At 40.8% G+C, this 17,839-nt stretch overlaps 2 protein-coding genes across 3 annotated transcripts; both read right to left on the bottom strand.

Moving 5' to 3' along the window:
• Positions 1 to 2,963: 2,963 nt before the first annotated feature.
• LOC135265144 (ictacalcin-like) lies at positions 2,964 to 5,588 on the bottom strand. Of its 2 annotated transcripts, none has more exons than XM_064354473.1 (3): positions 5,439 to 5,588; positions 3,720 to 3,870; positions 2,964 to 3,284 (listed from the first exon to the last, which is right to left on the bottom strand). In XM_064354473.1, the coding sequence occupies exons 1-3, from the start codon at positions 5,546 to 5,548 to the stop codon at positions 3,147 to 3,149; spliced, it is 399 nt and encodes a 132-aa protein (XP_064210543.1). In that variant the 5' UTR covers positions 5,549 to 5,588; the 3' UTR covers positions 2,964 to 3,146. The 2 variants fall into 2 exon arrangements, with proteins under 2 accessions (XP_064210543.1, XP_064210551.1); XM_064354481.1 differs by lacking the exon at positions 5,439 to 5,588 and adding an exon at positions 4,658 to 4,713.
• A 9,939-nt stretch (positions 5,589 to 15,527) lies between these two features.
• On the bottom strand, positions 15,528 to 17,562 carry s100w (S100 calcium binding protein W). The gene is made up of 3 exons (XM_064354458.1): positions 17,334 to 17,562; positions 16,191 to 16,333; positions 15,528 to 15,838 (listed from the first exon to the last, which is right to left on the bottom strand). The coding sequence occupies exons 2-3, from the start codon at positions 16,329 to 16,331 to the stop codon at positions 15,692 to 15,694; spliced, it is 288 nt and encodes a 95-aa protein (XP_064210528.1). The 5' UTR covers positions 16,332 to 16,333; positions 17,334 to 17,562; the 3' UTR covers positions 15,528 to 15,691.
• Between the last annotated feature and the right edge of the window lie 277 nt (positions 17,563 to 17,839).

Raw genomic sequence — 17,839 nt, 5'->3', positions numbered from 1 at the left:
AACGTAGAGCCTTGCGGAACTTGTAGTCATTTCATGTGTGTGCCTGTCTCATTACTTTCTGACAGTTGGCACGAACATGTCAGTTCTAAGATCTTTTCACTTCATCGGGGTTTCGTGTGAAAATCATTTTTAAACCCTTGGCCACACTAAATAACCTCTGCCATGCCTTTTGAAAACTTTGAATTACGTTTCACCGTTTAATATTTAGCATAATAAACGCTAAAATGTAGTTTTAGGTATACCTATTTGTGGATAGAAATAATAAATGCCTGTCACCAGGATTAAAACAAAGAAATTCAGAAAAATACTAATCGTATAGTATCAGTTTATTTCTGAAAACGGACTATTATGTGCACTGAGTTTCACAAAAATGGAACTACTGGAAACCGTGAAAAGTCACACTTCCTTACCACACGGTGGAGACATTGAATTAAAAAAATAAAAAATCCATTCGGACGGTCATTTTCACTCAGCAGAGTCCACGTCAATACGAATTCGACAATATAGTACAATTCAGGATGGATAAAACATCTTGTATTGTATGTCTAGTATTTGGCAATGTAATATAGACTACATACAAAATGTCTTCTCCAATATTTAACACTTTTCATATTCCATGACTATAAAGACAAGTTAAAGGAGTTATTGAAGTGTACAGTGCATTTTGTACAAGCTGACTGTGGTGAACTGGATTTTTGCAGTTTTTGAGTCACCCCCCCCCCCCCCCCCACCCCCCCTTTTTTTCAGATGTGCAAAATTAAGTCAACAGATTGTTAAGAAACGTAATCTAATCTTCTGTATTACCATGTAAGACTTGAAAAAATATTAAAAACGCTGCAAGATTACATGCAGGAAACAATGGGCTTGAGATCCGTGTACAGCAGTGGTAAACCAAACCTGTTCCTGAAAATCTACCGTTTTCCTGGAAATCTACCGTAGGTTTTCATTCTAATCCTAATTTGGCACACCCAACTCTACACATTGGCAGCTCAATGAGATCTCTAGGTTTGAACAACGTGTGCTTTGTTTGTGTTTGAGTGAAAACCGACAGAAAGGCGGAAGTTGTAAAAATGACACTCCTTCATCCAAAAGTAAGTTGAAAAAAAAAAGATCACATTGCGACTCAACAAATATGCCAATGAATAAATAAATAAATAAATAAATACACAAAATGATGCACGTTACATCACTTGCAACATCATAGATAATTTTAACAAACCTTAAAGTACTGCCTCCACCTCAGAAGGAAAGCCCCTATTGATATGCCAGTGGTCTCACCATTTCCGTTCAGAAAAGTTTGGTGGCTAAGGAAGAAACCTGCGACTGCTCTCCAACTCTTCCCCAGGCCTGAAACTCAGGCATCTTATAGAGATGTGATTACTATGAACCACAGCAACAGCTATTCCTGTCAAATTCCCTTCCTGCCGTCATATACACCCTGCTGACGCCAAGCCCGGTTGTTTTATATGGTAAACTAGCTTGCATTCTCACCTGCTTGAGAGGGACTAGAAAGGCGTGATCATTGCTAAGCGTGTATAATGTTTGGCATATGTGCTGGAATACTTAAGTAAGCTTTCTGTTGCAGGAGAATTGCATATTTTGAAGCAAATGTTTGATTATAATAATGCATTTTGTTGGTAAGCCGTTGTTCAAGCGGGATAATGACCTCGGGGCTGAGAATTATACGGTTTGAATACACTTCCCTGAGGGAAATTGAAGTTGCATACTATAATTAAGCTACTACCCGGCTTTGTCTTGGCCAATTTACTACTAAGCTACTACTTGGCTTTGTCTTGGCCAATTTACTACCTCCGCAGTCGGCATTCAAACTGCATAATGCCCAGCCCCTCATTGTCCCTCCCAAGTCTGAACATTGCTCTACTGAGCTCATTAGAAGCGCCATGTATGACTCATTCACAATAAAGCCCTGTTCACTATGAATGAAACAGCTGAGCTGTTGATAGTGAAGTTATAGGCTATACGGTGGGTGTGGTATTAAAGTGATCTAACGGATTGGGTTGGAAATGTGAAAATTGCTATTTGAAATGTAGCGGCATAACCCTTGTTGCGCTTCCAGTTTCTTCCTGAGCCCGAGACAGACTTAACATTATTATCCAAGCTACTAGGGAAAGAGTTTGAGGATGTAAGTCACGTAGTAGTCTGGATCATTATTTATAACAGACATGGAGGGGGCTTATTTATAAAATATTCTCTGACAGATAAAAAGATCCCAAAAGAAGGCTGGCTTTGGAATGTGTACCAGACCAATTCAATGCAACATCCAAGAGAACTCTCGTTCAAACGTTAAAAGGACTATTATATGTTAAAATGTCCTAAAACTCTTTTTTAAAAATCTGCCAACCAATATTGGCCTCATTTTGGCATAGTGTGTGGCGTAGTACCCCCATCATAACGAGAGGCGTCTGACTGCAGGCTGCAGGATGGTGGGGCTTGAGGTCAAGGCCAACCTTTAAACATCCTTCCCCCTAGTTCAGTGGAGAGATTTGAAAGGCTGAATTGTTTTTAACCAATTGCAGGCATCGACGGGTGGAGCCCATCGCTATATTTCATCATGACTCTCTCTTCTAATCTGCACCCCTCTGAACCGCAGCAAACGTAAATAGTGACTGGGTGCTTTGCCAACACACTCTTATTATGATCACAAATTGTAATATGTTATCATCATACACAATTGTGTCTGTACTTGTATGTATTTAGCTAACCTGGACAGTTGACTGTGTAGCTAATGGTAGCTAATAGTAGAACCACGAGTATAACATTGCAATACCGAAATCTCGGCTTGGAAAAGCCGAGATGGCTGGCTAGCTATAGCTAAAGTACCTTGAAAACCCTGGTGATCCTCTAGTGACACACGCACAGGCACATTCACGTGCACACACACTCACAGAAAATGGCAAAACACACTTTTATTCAAAATGTATGAAATATTTGACTAAATCAAGTTTATTTTTGTAGCCTTTATTTCAATGCACTATCAACCATAGTAAACAAATTAGATTTTAAGAGTATATGTGAATATGTGTCTGTTCTTTGTAGGTATCTGGGTCTTCCTACAAGGTCCCTCTCTCTGGCTTTACAGCAACAATATTAAACATGGATGTCTGCTGTACTGAAGAACTGTGTCTTCACTTGGAAAGGGATTCATTGCACAACATCGTAATGCATGCTACGAATGTAACATACTCCTGGAAGTCAACAGTGCCACTCTTGTCTGCATCCAGGCTCTTAAAGATCTTGTCCAATGCTTGTTTGTCTGAAGCTTTCTGTTTTTGGAAGGGAGGGGAGATGGGAGAGTGGAAGAAAAAGAGGGGAGGTGATTAAGTCAACAATCCAATATTTTTCAAACCAATCGCACATGTAGTGGTACATACAAGTGAATGAAAATAAACAATAATATGCAGGTATCCTAATTTCATAGAGCACAACTGTAACATCGATCAGCAGAATTGTGTTTTCATCCGGATGCACTTTCACTGCTCTACCTTCAAGCCATATGGGTCTAAGTATAATAATTTCAACAGTCATTTTTTTATTGTTAATTTTTTTATTCATAAATTGTTTTTTAGATTTTTAAAATAATTTTTTTAATTTAAGGTTTTTTTTTCTTTAACACTTTAGCTAAATTGTGAACAATTATCAGCTATAGTTTACGTATAAAAAATGCTTTATCAAACTTGTTGTGAGAATAGGGCTCTTACCCCAAATATGTCCCCCATCTCACTGTTGAGGAGGTCCGTCAGTTCACCCTTGGTGAGGGTTTTGCTGTCCCCCTCCTTTCCAGAATACTGGTGGAAAACGCTGATTAACATAGACATTCCTTTCTGTAGGTTAGACATCTCTGCCACGCGACTGTGGGACGGAGACACAAGGATAAAGAGAGTGAGAGATGTCACAATCATCTGTGCTGTTAATGGATATTAATGTTTATTACGTTGTGCTTCCCTCTTTGTTTCCTATTTGGGCAGCATAACAGCATAACAGCCATTTGGGCTCCAACACAGAGAGGACAAGAGAGACTATCTTTACACTGTACAACAGTGTAACACATAGATGAGCCTGCAACTGCTGCTGTGGAATGTATGTAAAGGTGAAACTGAATTACAGACACTGAACATTGAAAAAGGAGGCATGGGAGAAAAATGATAGACTAGCGGTAAGAGTGATAGTATTGATAATAGTGTTCTGCTCTAATAGACATCAAAAATTCTTGGGTGAAACTACAGAAACTGGCTGTATATAAGCATTATATTGTAATGTATATGTTGTAACATAAAAATAAATTTAAAAAGGTAACTCATTGCAAATGGAGGATCAGAACATTCAAAATTGTGATCAGTTGCATAACTACTTAAAGTACAAGAAATTTTCTATAAAATGCCTCGCAATTTGATCATAGCGATAAAAGACTATTTCTAAATTAGTACATTTTCTCTTGGTTCAAAGTCGGTCAAGTCGCAGCATGACTGTACCACTTTTGACTGGCTACCTTCTTCCTGATGCTTCTCAGAAAGGTAATAGTTAAAGCAGACCACAAAGTGTGGGTGACGCGGGGCTGAGGGGTGGGGAAAAGGCAGAAACAATGAGATGCGCAAAAAAAGGAGGAGAAAGGGGTGGAAATAACTAGTTTAGCTCATACCATTCTGGCCACTGCCCTACTCCGTACGTCTCCCGTAGCATTAGCGGGTTTAACGATGGGGGGAGAGAGAAGGAGACGCAGAGAGAGAAGAACTTTGAAGCTAAACCAGTTCAATCCAGATGAGCTCATTTTGCGTCTCTGCCTCAATCGCCTACACTTATCCTTTCCCATTTATCCACTTCTTTCCGCTGCAGCTTCCTTTTGTTATCTCCACGTTAGTTTCAGATGTGACACAGATTCAGCTTATTGGGTGTGGCATTTTTAAAATTTAATTTAACATATTTCTGCGTATTATATTTCACAAAATTTTGTGCTTGTACATATAATACATATAGTTCCTGTCTGATTTTCTATTGCTTTCTACATTATACATTTATTATCATCTCTCCTGGCACCAGTCTGCATTTTAAAGGGCATTAGGAGGAAGGAGTCAGGAAAGGGGAGAAGTAGAAGAGTTGGAGGGTGGGGAGTGGAAAACTTTGACAAGCACAGCTGCACGGTACTTGGCAGATGAACAGATTGCACAAAGTACTCGCGTTCTATACAGCAGGGGCAGCTACAAATCCAGATGGTGAATTAAAAGCTTGGAATAGTCCAAAATGAACTCTTTAAACTGGCTATAAAATTCAAAGAATACTATAGAAGAAACATCCTGATACATAAGACATACACAAATAAATTAACAAGTTATGTAACGTGCATCATTTTGTCACATTTTCAAAATACATCTTTTTGTATTTGTTTTAGTATTTTTTTTATAAAGCAAGAGAATTGTACTCACTTTGGTTGTGTGAAGATTTGCTGAGAGTGTATCAGAGAGAGAGAGAAAGAGAAAGATGGTGATGGGAGAAGGGTGTGCCACATTTTATACTGTGAATGCCACTCCTTCATTCCGCCCCCTACGGAAATTAAACCGCTCTATTTCTCTCTCTCTCGCTCTCTCACACACCCTTTCCCCCCATTGATTTTCTTATTCTTATTTTCTTTGTGCCTTTGTGTACAAGGTAAAAAGGTTCAGATTAGATTAATAATACACTTTTTTCACTGATCCATTTTCTTCCTCCATAATATGAAAACTTTTTTTTGTTTCCCCAGCGGATATCCTCCTCTTCACTTCATTGCACACAATTCATACTGACTCATCGAGTGACCGTATCATTACATGGAACAGTGAATTACACTAGTCAGGATCATAAAGTGAGTTTTTTTCCAAAATGCAGTGCATGATTTTTTTGGTGATCTGAGGTGATCTGATTCAAATGTTAAATTGTCAGTCATCATGTCAATCGATTCTACTAAATTATTAATTTCACTTAGCGATTAGACATTAAGAAGTAGTGAACATCAGTGTTATTTTCAGGAATACAATGTTGCTGTATCGCCAAGAAAATGAGTTGAGCAAACCAACAATCAGTATTGTTAATAAAAATTAAATAGCAACACAGATAAACATTTAGTTTTACACATCTATCGCTGTCACAGGCAGGAGCCCGTCTGTGACAGTGCATTGTGGGAGGGGCTAGGCACATAGAGAATGCAGAGTGGAGAGGTCTAACTGCTCTGTTGGGTCTGCTGATAATCTTTTTGAGCTACGACAGAGTGGTCACCTTAGCTGCCCATTAGGCAAGGGCTATAAAGCCATTTTGAATAAGAACGGAGAAAGTTGGTTGAAAAGTGCACATTCAAAGTGGTTCAAAGAGAAAGACAGGCAGGAAGATGAAGGGGGGGCTTTTTCAGCAGGTTGGTGACACAGGCTTGTTTAAAGGCAATGGGGACACACCCACTGAACAGTGAGGTGTTCACCAGGGGTGAGATAAACCCAGAACTGTGTTTACACACACACACATGCACATGCACATGCACATGCACATGCACACACTTGAACATGCATACACGCACACACACACACATGCACATGCACATCCCATTGAGCCAAATGACATCTCATTTGCCTTTCTGTACAACGGCTGCATTCATCAGACCGTCAACAACATTATGGTATGTCTTACTTTCTATAACTTTACTTGTCTCCTTGTGTTGTTAATTATTCTTTAACATGTTTTTCAATCCATAAAAAGAGGGCAAAGTGTGCACGCACCCACATTACATTACATTACATTACAGGCATTTGGCAGACGCTCTTATCCAGAGCGACGTACAACAAAGTGTATAACCATAACCAGGAACAAGTATGACGAAAACCCTAGAGAGAAGTACCGGTCCAAGTACAGGGAACAACCGCATAGTTCAACTTGTCAACACATGCATCTTTGTTTTACATGTTTTCTATGGTGTGTCTTTTCCTCATATGTGGGGTCTACCAAATGATATGGTAATGCCAGTTATTGTCAAGAGACTTCACATTTCCCTGTCAGTGCAATATATGACCTGTACAAACACACCACACATGACATCAGCCACTCTAATCTATAATAAAATTTACTTTAGCATTTATTGAAATGTGTGCTTTCTTATCTTAACTGGACATGAATACCATTTCTCACGGTTGTTCTTTTATAGAATGCATGTCATAATGTATTTACATACTCTCACAATTTATGCTAAGTCAATTCAGCAGTAATTATGAAAGTCACATGTACATTATCACAAACAAGAACACTATGTCATTCTATCCACTTCTCATATAGTAACAGATGCCACTGAATAGTCCTACAAGTGCCAGTGGAGACAGTAACAGTCCCAGCATGCACTGCACACACAGCAATGTAGAACAGCATTTCTCATTATTAGCTGTTATCTTTTAGTTATTATTCATTCATTTTTCAGAGCAGCTTTGGTAATGCAGTCCCACCACAATCATTGAAGTCTGGGCATGAAAATAAAGTAAAGAAAGTTACACGTCCATCTTCAGCACGTCCATCTCTTGCAACCTCTTTTCCTGCCAGCTTGTCTCATTCTTGGACTTGTTCATTCAATTATTTGATCTTACACCACATTAACATCCCATATTCATGTAGTTTTGTATTGAGACTGGCTTAGGGGAGATTAATGTGGAGGAGCAGAAGTTAGACCCAGTTCAAACCAGTGGGGGTTCACATGGGATGCTTTTGGTGGGATGAAAGTTTGAATCCAGGGTGAAATGCTATTGCTCTACTCTGGATTATATGCTGTTCCACAGAAAACACTGCGAAAACAGATAATACGGCAATGTGAATATTACGGAATAATCCTGAAGCAAAACATGTCAAGAACATTGGGCAGCATCTGTCAGGACGGATTACATTCATAGTTGTGGTCGGTTTCCTATGTAATCTGTCTGCTTCTCAGTCAACTCAGTCTCAGTCAACATGTAGCATAGTACACAAACGGAGCTCATTTCTCTCATTTCAAAAAGCATTATCATTTATTAACTAATGAATGCCTGTGAAAGCTTTCCAAAACTAATCTTCCTGGTTCATTATCTTGTGGAATTCTGAGCATGCCCCACTGCACCTTTCCGACACTGGCAGTTGAGGAGTGGCTGTGCTACAGATCTATATAGTGCATGCACAATTATTTTTTAAAAGATATCTAGCTGGTGTTACTTTAGCTAACAGTATGGTTGCTTTAATTATCTTAGATCATTATACAGCATAAAGTCTTACAGGACGGTTCAGGGACTGTATATAAATGCTGAGTGCCTCTTGGTGTTACTATATGCCACGCTGTACATGAGGTGCTCTCACAGTTGGGGCAAACATTTGTTTTCCTATGTAAACACCCATCTAAATTAAACTGCTTCGGTCTGTAATCTAGAAGGCAGGTATAGTGACACTTGAATGTTTCCTCCGCCGTAATCCTTGCAGAGCTGGCTAGAGTTAATTCGGGAAGGCCTTAATCGTGATTGAGATACCGAGTTAGATGGGAACCTGCCTCAGGCAAATGCCAGACAGGGGAGGATTTTGGATTTCTCCATTTTCCTTCCATGTCTGTTTTACCCTTGGCTCTTACTTTGGTTCTCATGCGTGATGGAAGTGACAGAAGCGTGCACGTGTGTGTGTGTGTGTGCATGTGTGTGTGTGTGTGTGTGTGTGTGTGTATGTGCATGTGCATGCAGGTGAGGAGTTGCGTGTGTGGGCATGTGTCTGTGTTCATGGTTCTTTGCTGCTCCCTGTAGTATGTGGATTAGGTGTGTTTGCTGATGTGTGCTCCTTTCATGCAGTAACAAGGAAGTGGTTTGTAGGGGGAGGGGGGGTCACATAATATTTGTGTTCCGTGCTTTAGCATATCAAAACAGGTTTTGGGTCAATGCTGGGAAACTGCTGCATGTTGAGTAAACAATGTTGCAGCTCAGTTCTGTTAACATGTTTTAACTTTGTTGCTGCTAAGTGTCATAATAGTATAACCATGTAAAACTAAATTATCTTATCCCAAAAGATTTTAGACTATGAAGTACAGGAAAAAGCAAGCCAAACACAAGATTGCAGCAAGATTGGTTCATTTGGTCATGTACTGTATGCAGTTTATGTCTGCTTTACTTTGATATTTACAGTTGATTAAAAAAAAATATTTACTGGACCCATATTCTGTACTTAAACCTGCTATGCATATAAAGCATGATTAAGTACTGAATCGGTTCGGTATAAACCTCTGAAAGAAATTGATTTTTGTCAGCAACTGTTATGCTGGAGCAACTTGGAGGGCTAAATGATGGAATAGCTGTGGCTTCTATCTACATTCTTTCTATTTATCCACATCCATCCTGGATTGTTCAGGAAATACTGTATCTGTGTATCTAGAAGTTGTGTGTGTGTGTGTGTGTGTGTGTGCTTGAGAGAGAGAGTAATAGAAAGAGAGAGAGAATGCCAGAGGAAAGCTGTGCTGTGGTCTGGGTGTGTGGTTTTGGCTGATAAACGGGCTGCACAGTGAGTCATTGTGTGTCCATAGAAACCCTGTTTCTATTTATTTTTCCCTCGAAGTGGAAAATCACAGCGACGCCCCCTTTCTCTCTATGGACTGCCCCCTGGCTCTCGGTGGTCCTCCCCTCTCAGCGTCATTCTGCCTTCACCCTCCCTCTCCATCTCACTATGCAGGTCAGCGCCCCCTGATTTGCATATTATACTTTTTATCGACTCTGCCAGCCCCCAAACTCCAGAGACGCTTCCTCACTGGCATAACTACACATTACACGAAATCCTCAGTGGACACACCCTCCACCATTTTCTTCCCCCTTTCTCTCTCTCTCTCTCTCTCTCTCTCTCTCTTGCTCTCTCTTTTCCTCGCCACTAAAATGTCTCCCTCGGCTTGTCAGCGTGTCCTGTTTTCTCTGGCCCTCCACATCGCAAATCTACGGTTCACGTTCCCGTTCCCTCCGTAAGACAGAAAAGAATGGAAGTTTATGAGACAGCCTCTCCTCCTGCAGTGCCTATGATCTTGCTTTTTTTCCTTTTGTGTATAATTGCATTTGCAAATCCTGCATTTCTCTCAAAAAAAGAGGAAGGAAGGCAGTTGGCATGAAACAAAGCAGGGCGGGATTGGAATGAAAGAATTGTGAAATCCAGCGGGAAAAACAACCGGTCTGAAAGAAACCACAAACCGACAGAGAGAGAGAGAGAAAGAGAGAGAAAGAGAGAGAGAGAGAGAGAGAGAGGGTAAGGGGCAACAAAAGAGAAAAAATGTGAAAATGTGTGCTTTTACTCTTGATGTACGATACTGGAGAGCACCGGGCACAATCGTAGGTCTATTACAGTAAGCTCACACACGTACTATAATTCGGTAAAATAGTACAGTGCACCAAATACTGAGGTGCTTGGTGCTTTTCAGTATCTGAGACGTGAGGAAAAGAAAGGAGAGCAAACGGAGAGGGGTGTGTTTTTCGCCCGTGGGTCTAAATGACTTCTCTGGAATGGGATGGTGATTCACCCCGAACAATGAAAAGCACATGGCCAGCTTGCGCTCAACAATGCCAGAACGCTAACCTGATTTAAGCTGTGGAGGAGGGGGTATGACTTTAATAGACCAGTTTGGCTGTGGACCGTCAAATAGCTATCTTGAGGGAGGAAGACAAGTTTGGCCGATACACGGGTTCAACATTCCTACTCTTTGCGATAAGTGCTTTGGGATCTACAGCACAGAGACCATAGTAGGTCACAAACTCAGTGTTGTATTGCATCTCAAACCCATGTGGGAAAATGCCCACTACTGACCCACCAATTTTACTACATGAATAAACATTGTTTTTTTTTTATCCTCAAGGGGATCTCCTATGCAGCAAAGTCCAATGAAAATTGTGGGGCTGTAGTTTGGTTCTACCAGATGAAATATATAACAGTGATTACATGCAGCGGTAAAGCACAGAGAAAAGTACAGGCTGGAGATGGTGCAGACTATTACAGAGGAATGTTAAAGGTGGGATATTATGGCTCACAGCAGTTTTCTCTCCGTATCTTTTCAACTGGCTGCAGAATCGCACACAGGCAGGCTGGAGGTTTCTGACACACCCACATTTTATCAGCTAAACAAAATACTGTACACTGAAAAAGGCTTATTGAAATTAGTTATCATTTCTGTCATTATAGTGCTGTATGTGAAACGATAACAGTTTCTGTTCATTTGGATATTTTATTGTTCTTCTACTTTGCATACTGGACTCTAGTATGGGTGTGGAGGACAGAGGATGAAGCCAAGTCAGTAGGAGAATCCTACAGTGCAGTCTTGGCTCTGTATTCCAGCACATTGGATTTGAAATGAAACAATGAATATGAAGTTAAAATGAAACATCTACTGTATATCCAGTGATCTATGTATTACAGCCATTTTATGCATAGTCCCTCATTTTAAAGGTGCAACAGTAATTGGGAAAAAAAATGAACATAATCATAAATCAATCTGTTATATTTAGTACTGGGTTGTAAATCCATTGCTTTTGAAGACTACCTGACGTCTGTGACCCACAGACACCACCAGACCCTGGCATCTTTCATGGTGATTCTCTGCTAGGCCTGAACCGCAGCCATCTTTAGTTTCTGTCTGCTTCAGGGCATTTCTGCCTTCAGTCTTGTCTTCAGCAAGTGAAATGTATGTTCAGTTAGATTTGGGTCGGGTGGTTCACTTGGCTGATCAAGATCATTCAACTTTTTCTCCCCCCCCCCAAAAAAGAACTCCTTGGTTGCTTTAGCAACGTGTTTGGGATCATCGTCCTGCGGCAAGGTGAAGTGCCGTTCGATGTGTTTTGAGGGGGTTAGTTGGATCAGAGCAGATAAGATGTGTCTGTACACTTCGGAATTCATCATCCTGCTGTCATCAATCACATCAATGAAGACGAGTGAGCCCGTTCCCATGGAAGGCATACATGGCCAAGCCATTGCACTACCTCCACCATGTTTCAAAAAAAAGAGGGGGGAAGGTTTGGTTCATGAACAATTCATTTCTTTCTCCACACATTTCTCTTGTTTTTATAATGTAAATGTTCGTCAAACTGACCTGGCCATTCTGTTATTGAGGTTTACCAGTGGTTTGCTTCTTGTAGAGAAGGCTGTGAGGTTATGCTGGTGCAGTCTTCTCTTTATTTTAGCCTTTGATACATCTATGCCTACATCCCAGAGGGTGTTCTTGACATGTTTGACAGTTGAAAAGGGCGGTTTTCAAAAACATAAAATCATTTGATTTTGACACGCTCAAAGTTTTAGCTACGTCTCTGACTGGTTTGTTCAGATTTTTATACAGGGCTGGCCCGTGGCATAAACGGTCTATGCGGTTGTTTAGGGCCACAACCGCTAGGGGGGGCCACACGACCACGAGGGTGGGCCACAAGATCTAAGGTAAATAACGTTATTTTCGCAATGACTCTATTCATCCCCTATCCCGGAACTAGCGGTATACATTTTAAACGGAATGGCAACCAAACATTTCATAACAATGTAATGGAAGAAGGATTTTGGATTGTACCAAGCGATACAACCCCCCCTCCTCCCCCACCCCTCGACAAAATCCAGCAGCACCCGCCCCCCCACCCCCCCGTCGGACAGATTTGCTTAGGGCCGGCCCTGTGTTTATAACTCACGATGGCCTGTTTTCTGGCATTTAAACTTCTTTGGTCAGAATACTGAGAGACAACAACAACAGACTCTGAAAGGAAAGCACACACGTAGAATCAGCTCTAGACCTTTTGTTGTCTTTCTGGTGCATGAACTAATGCAGCAATACACTGTAACATGCTTGCAATGTTGATCATGTGACTGTGGCGGTTGTGAATTCAAGAGTCTGATGGCATGAGGGTAGCAACCGTCCTCAAGTCACCTGCTGAATGAACTGTAGCTGTCAACACCTGGTTTCAGCAAAATCATTTTGGCGTGAACTGCATTGTCTATGTGGAATCCCACACATTTTTTCTCCCAAAAACTTGTCTTGTCTAACCTGTTAAAGTTAGAATCAATCCTTTCTTTCAAACACAAACTACCGTGGAGCTCTTCATGAAATATGAATTTCAAAAATGTAATACAAATTTGAAGAGGAGAAGAAGCACAGGTTGATAAGAAAGAACAAAGAAATATGTACATAAACTAAATGTTTTTATAGACTAATGTATTAAGCTTTTTATTGTGCGTGTATATACTATTCAGTAACAATTTACTGGGCCATAAGTATTCATAGCACCATCATATAGCGTAATTAATTAGCTTATTCTTATCAATCATGCATTCAGTTTATGACTAGCTTACCCTGACATGAGGTCATAAACCACAATAAACATTATGTCAAGAGTGATATAATGTCTTATGCCACATATTGCATGAAATCATTTATAAGCTGGTTATAATATTTAAATATTCTCATGGCAGGCAGAATAGATTATGAGGAGCTCATTATAGTGGCCTGATAACTCCAAACCAAAAATGAAAAAGAAACACCTCAAGTGACGTGCTCTGCAATATTCAATACAATGGACCGAACGCATCAGCCGCTATGAGGGAGGAAGTGATGGTTAAAAAATGCAAACAGAAATACTGATGTGGTACAGTGTAAGGTTGTCATTAAAAATGAAGGATGACTGTTGCGTAAATGAAATGCGGGGATTGTTCACAGATCATCATTCATTTCTCGCTCCTCAGGTGCAAATAAAAAGAGATTAGTCCGGTTACATTTGCGAGCGAAAAGAAAACGATACAAAGCAAATAGAAAATGGCATTTTTCACTTTTCGCAGAATCTGGGAGGAGCAGACTGAGCGCCAACCTCAGAGTGGCACAGTTGAGGAGAGAGTGCATAAGAACACACATATGAGGACCTCTCTCTCTCTCCGAAATACAGGGCTGGGCTGTGACAGGGCTGACAAACAAACAAGGAGCACCACCTGGGATTATTACCAATCAGCCTCCTGTCAGCATACCATCCAATGAAAGCACACAACAGAATAAAATCCTACAGGCTTCTTATAGGACACAGATGCTGCCCCCCCCCACCGGAACCCGACCCCGATGCCTCCCAGCTTCACAGATGGTAAACATCATAATAACCCGTTTCCAGTTTGTTGGTATGTATACGTTGGCTGTTCCGTGGTTTTATGTGGGTGGATTGATGCATTTCAATTGCTTCCAAATGTACTGAATGAGATCATCTCTAAAAACCCACCATTTCTCAGTTCCATTCATACCTCAACTCTGCAGCCTAGTCTTGTCCTGTACTCTTAAGTAACAGTAAAAACAACTTTTTTTTCTGCTCAACCCTTTAAATATATGCAGAATAAAAATGTCTCTCTCAACTGCAGTAAAATTGACAGTCTTTGCCTCACACATTGAAGCAATTGAAAATACACTGTCACAGCTACAGTAAATGCAACCAGTGTATATAAAAAATTTTTAAAAATATTTTTTAAAAGTTGCCAGACGGACAGGTATATATTCAAATTCATTAATAAAACAAAGGATGTATTAGCATCAGGAAATGTAAAGTTTTGAAGCTTGAGGCACAGGTGAGTTCTATTGTAATTAAATCCCCTACATTGAAGCCCATAATGCTGAGAGTTTTGAAGATTATTTTAAACCAGTGTCTGACTGACACCTCTGTTGGGTCCTGTTCAAATTTCAAAATTATTGAGTGGGCGCACTTAATCCATTGATATTAAGAAACATCTTTTGAGGAAAATGTATGCTTATGAATGCTAATCAGTTATTAATAAATCTATAAACAGCATCAAATCCAAATGAAACTCTTGAAAGCTCATTAAGGCACATGCAACTTAATCCCACAAGAGGGCGCTGTTGATCCAGGGTAACATGCCAGCATGCAAGATAGAGACTGAAATTTGGCAGAAGGAATATCAGCTGAGAGAAAAATATATAAAAAATAAAATCCAATTCAAATACCTATAAATGTTATTTGCAGAAATTTAAATACCTAGCTAAGTGTGCTGTACTTCTGTGTGTGCAGTCTGCTCATGTTTCCATCCATCCATTATCTATACCCGCTTATCCTGAGCAGGGTCGCGGAAGGGTGCTGGAGCCTATCCCAGCGTGCATTGGGCGAGAGGCAGGAATACACCCTGGACAGGCCACCAATCTATCGCAGGGAACACACACTATTCACTCACACACTCATACCTATGGGCAATTTAGGGTCTCCAATCGGCCTACCTGCATGTCGTTAGACTGTGGGAGGAAACCGGAGTACCTGGAGGAAACCCGCACGAACACGGGAGGAACATGCGAACTCCACACAAAAAGGCCCCAAGCCGAGATTCGGACTCACGACCTTCTTGCTGTGAGGCGACAGTGCTACCCACTGCACCACCGTGCCACCCATCTGCTCATGTTTGCAGTAATAATAATCCTAACTGAAGTGTGCCATCGAGCGAAGCCCTGAGAAAATGCATAGAAACTGAGACATGCAGACACTGGCAGACACAAACTGAAAAAACTGAAAATGGTCTATGAGTAAAGATGGCTTAATCATATTTTATTTGGGTTTTTTCTTTTTTTAACCCTTCATGCTAATTCACTCTGTGACAACACATCTGGAAAAATATGTCCACCTTGTTTAGCATGGCTTCCTTTAACGCACCAGACTAGCCTCTCGCCCACTCTTTCCTCTTGCGCTCTTCACTTTTTGGCTTCCTTCTCCATTTTGTAGTAGGCCCTCGCCAGCAGCGTCACAAACCTGCAGAACTCCCGGAAGTTTATCAGATTATCTTTACCCTTGTCCAGGTCTTTCAGCAGCGTGTCTACCTCTTCTGGGTTAAACTTTTCCTTTAGGGGGGAGAGAGAGCAACAGCGAATGAGGGGAAAGGAAAGACGGTAGAGCCTCCTTGCCGTAAATTGCAGCATTTGACATTTCTATAACATGAACTCGTTGAAACATAAAATTCTAAAAAAAAAAAGAAGAAAAAAAAGGAAAAGGCAGACACGCCCACTGTTCTTTCCCTCAGGCGCTCAGACTTTCCTGCTCCTTTAACCATTGTTCCTCTGCCGAGCCGTGGCTTTGGCACAGACTCAAAAGCTCCCTCTAGTGTGTCTTCACTGACCCCTTTCTCTGCACGCAATGTGTCATTCCAGCCCAGTTAAGGGCGCAGTGGTGTTTTTTTGGAGGTCCGTCGCTCACCTTCAGCTCGGGGCTGCTCAGCTCCTTCTCCAACATCTCCTTTAACTCGGCAGAACTCAGCTGCCCCTTTTTTCCCTCCTTCCCCGAGTACTCCTTAAAGAGCTCCACCAGGGATGACACCGCAGTCTCCAGCTTGGACATGTCTGCAAGGCAGGGGAGGGGGGGGGGGGTACAAGTACATGGTACAAGTATCTACAGACAAAGGGCAATAAAAATGCAGAGGCGCACAGACAAGCACACACATGCTTGCATGTGATAAAGCATGTTTGCATCAGTTAAAGAGGGGCTTGCGCAGGGGCGAAAGCATGCAATCACGAAGAATTTGCATAGTTACAGTGGTGCGTGCAGCAACACATATTTGGATCTGCTCTGAGGGTTAGAAATTATTGTTCATTGTGAATCTCTGTTCAGTGCTGTTACTCTGTGATTGATTGATGTGGTCTTAAATGTGGTGTGGTGCATGCAGGGATAGATTGGGGCTCCTGGTGAAAAAAAGGGGGGTGTAATGGCAGATGCAAAACAGGCACTTTATGTTTTGTATGCACATGCGTGTAAAACTCTTGAAAAGAACTCTACGGTCTCCACTAAGATTATTTCTGTTTAAACAAGAGAAACACACTGCCCAGGGTAAAGTTTACACTAACCTCAGAGCAAAATCTGTCCATGAGCAATATCCAGATCATAGCTTTAATTTATTTACATAGATTTTTGCATCATTTCATGCACTTTCAACACACAGCTGTACACATTTTTACAGTTTGGTAACTGGTAGCAGATATTAGGATGACTGAATCAGGGATTTCACTGTAAGACATTTTGGTATTTTAATTGCTGTGGAAGATAAATTTTTTTAAACTCAAAGCTTTATACAACACAGGAAGAAGTATTTATGCAGCAAAATGGTCTGATATAAATTAAGTCGCCAGTATGTCAGGCCAAATATGGCTTAAATGTTCTCATTGATTATTCATTTAACAGTAAACCTTCTTCTGTATATTAAATAAAATCACATAATAACACAGATCATTAATCGATATGCACTTAAAAAAGCAATAAATAAATAAATAAAAATAAAAGAAAGCACCATAACCTTCCATGCACTATATCCCCATACCCTCAGAAACCAATGTCTTTCACACTCACCTGGTGGGAGTACAGCACTCAGCAGTGTGATGAATCAATTTGGATTCTAGTTCCCGAATGACCACTGAAGAATTTGCGGAAAGCCCCTTTTAAAGCACAAATGCAGTGAGCGACACTCTGGGTTTGACTAAATTAGTACCCCGCCCATACCTGCTGGACAGGAATCAAGAAGCTTCTGTAACTTCATACAGCATAGAAATAGGCATCTGCAATGAAGATTAAGATTATTGTGTGTGTGTTCTCGCGTACTTAGCTTTAAATAGTTTGTTGTGGGTGCAGTAGATTCTAGCGTAGCCGCTTTCCCTTTAAGAATGTCAAGGCAGAGCTAAAACGAGCAGTTTGAGTCACCGCTGTTAGAGGCACTTATTTATAGTGTGTTTGAATGATTCCATTCCAGAGGACTGAATGATTATACAATCACCATTTTCCAGACTCTTTTCACCCTTTCTTTAATTCTGTGTTTTTAGAGGAAAGATGGGGGGGCGTGTACTGCTTCCTGGACAAGA

This window comes from Anguilla rostrata, chromosome 1, assembly GCF_018555375.3.
Source record: "Anguilla rostrata isolate EN2019 chromosome 1, ASM1855537v3, whole genome shotgun sequence".
In the NCBI taxonomy this organism is placed as follows: domain Eukaryota; kingdom Metazoa; phylum Chordata; class Actinopteri; order Anguilliformes; family Anguillidae; genus Anguilla; species Anguilla rostrata.
This window is presented reverse-complemented; position numbering and strand designations above follow the sequence as displayed.

Excerpts from the sequence above, each read along its gene's own strand:
- LOC135265144 (XM_064354473.1), bottom strand. The coding sequence starts at position 5,548 with ATGAAGGAGTGGCATTCACAGTATAAAATGTGGCACACCCTTCTCCCA. Across the intron at positions 3,871-5,438 it reads CAAATCTTCACACAACCAAA|TCGCGTGGCAGAGATGTCTA; the intron begins GTGAGTACAATT and ends TCCGTCCCACAG. Across the intron at positions 3,285-3,719 it reads AGATGGGGGACATATTTGGG|AAAGCTTCAGACAAACAAGC; the intron begins GTAAGAGCCCTA and ends TTCCAAAAACAG.
- s100w (XM_064354458.1), bottom strand. The coding sequence starts at position 16,331 with ATGTCCAAGCTGGAGACTGCGGTGTCATCCCTGGTGGAGCTCTTTAAG. Across the intron at positions 15,839-16,190 it reads TGAGCAGCCCCGAGCTGAAG|GAAAAGTTTAACCCAGAAGA; the intron begins GTGAGCGACGGA and ends TCCCCCCTAAAG.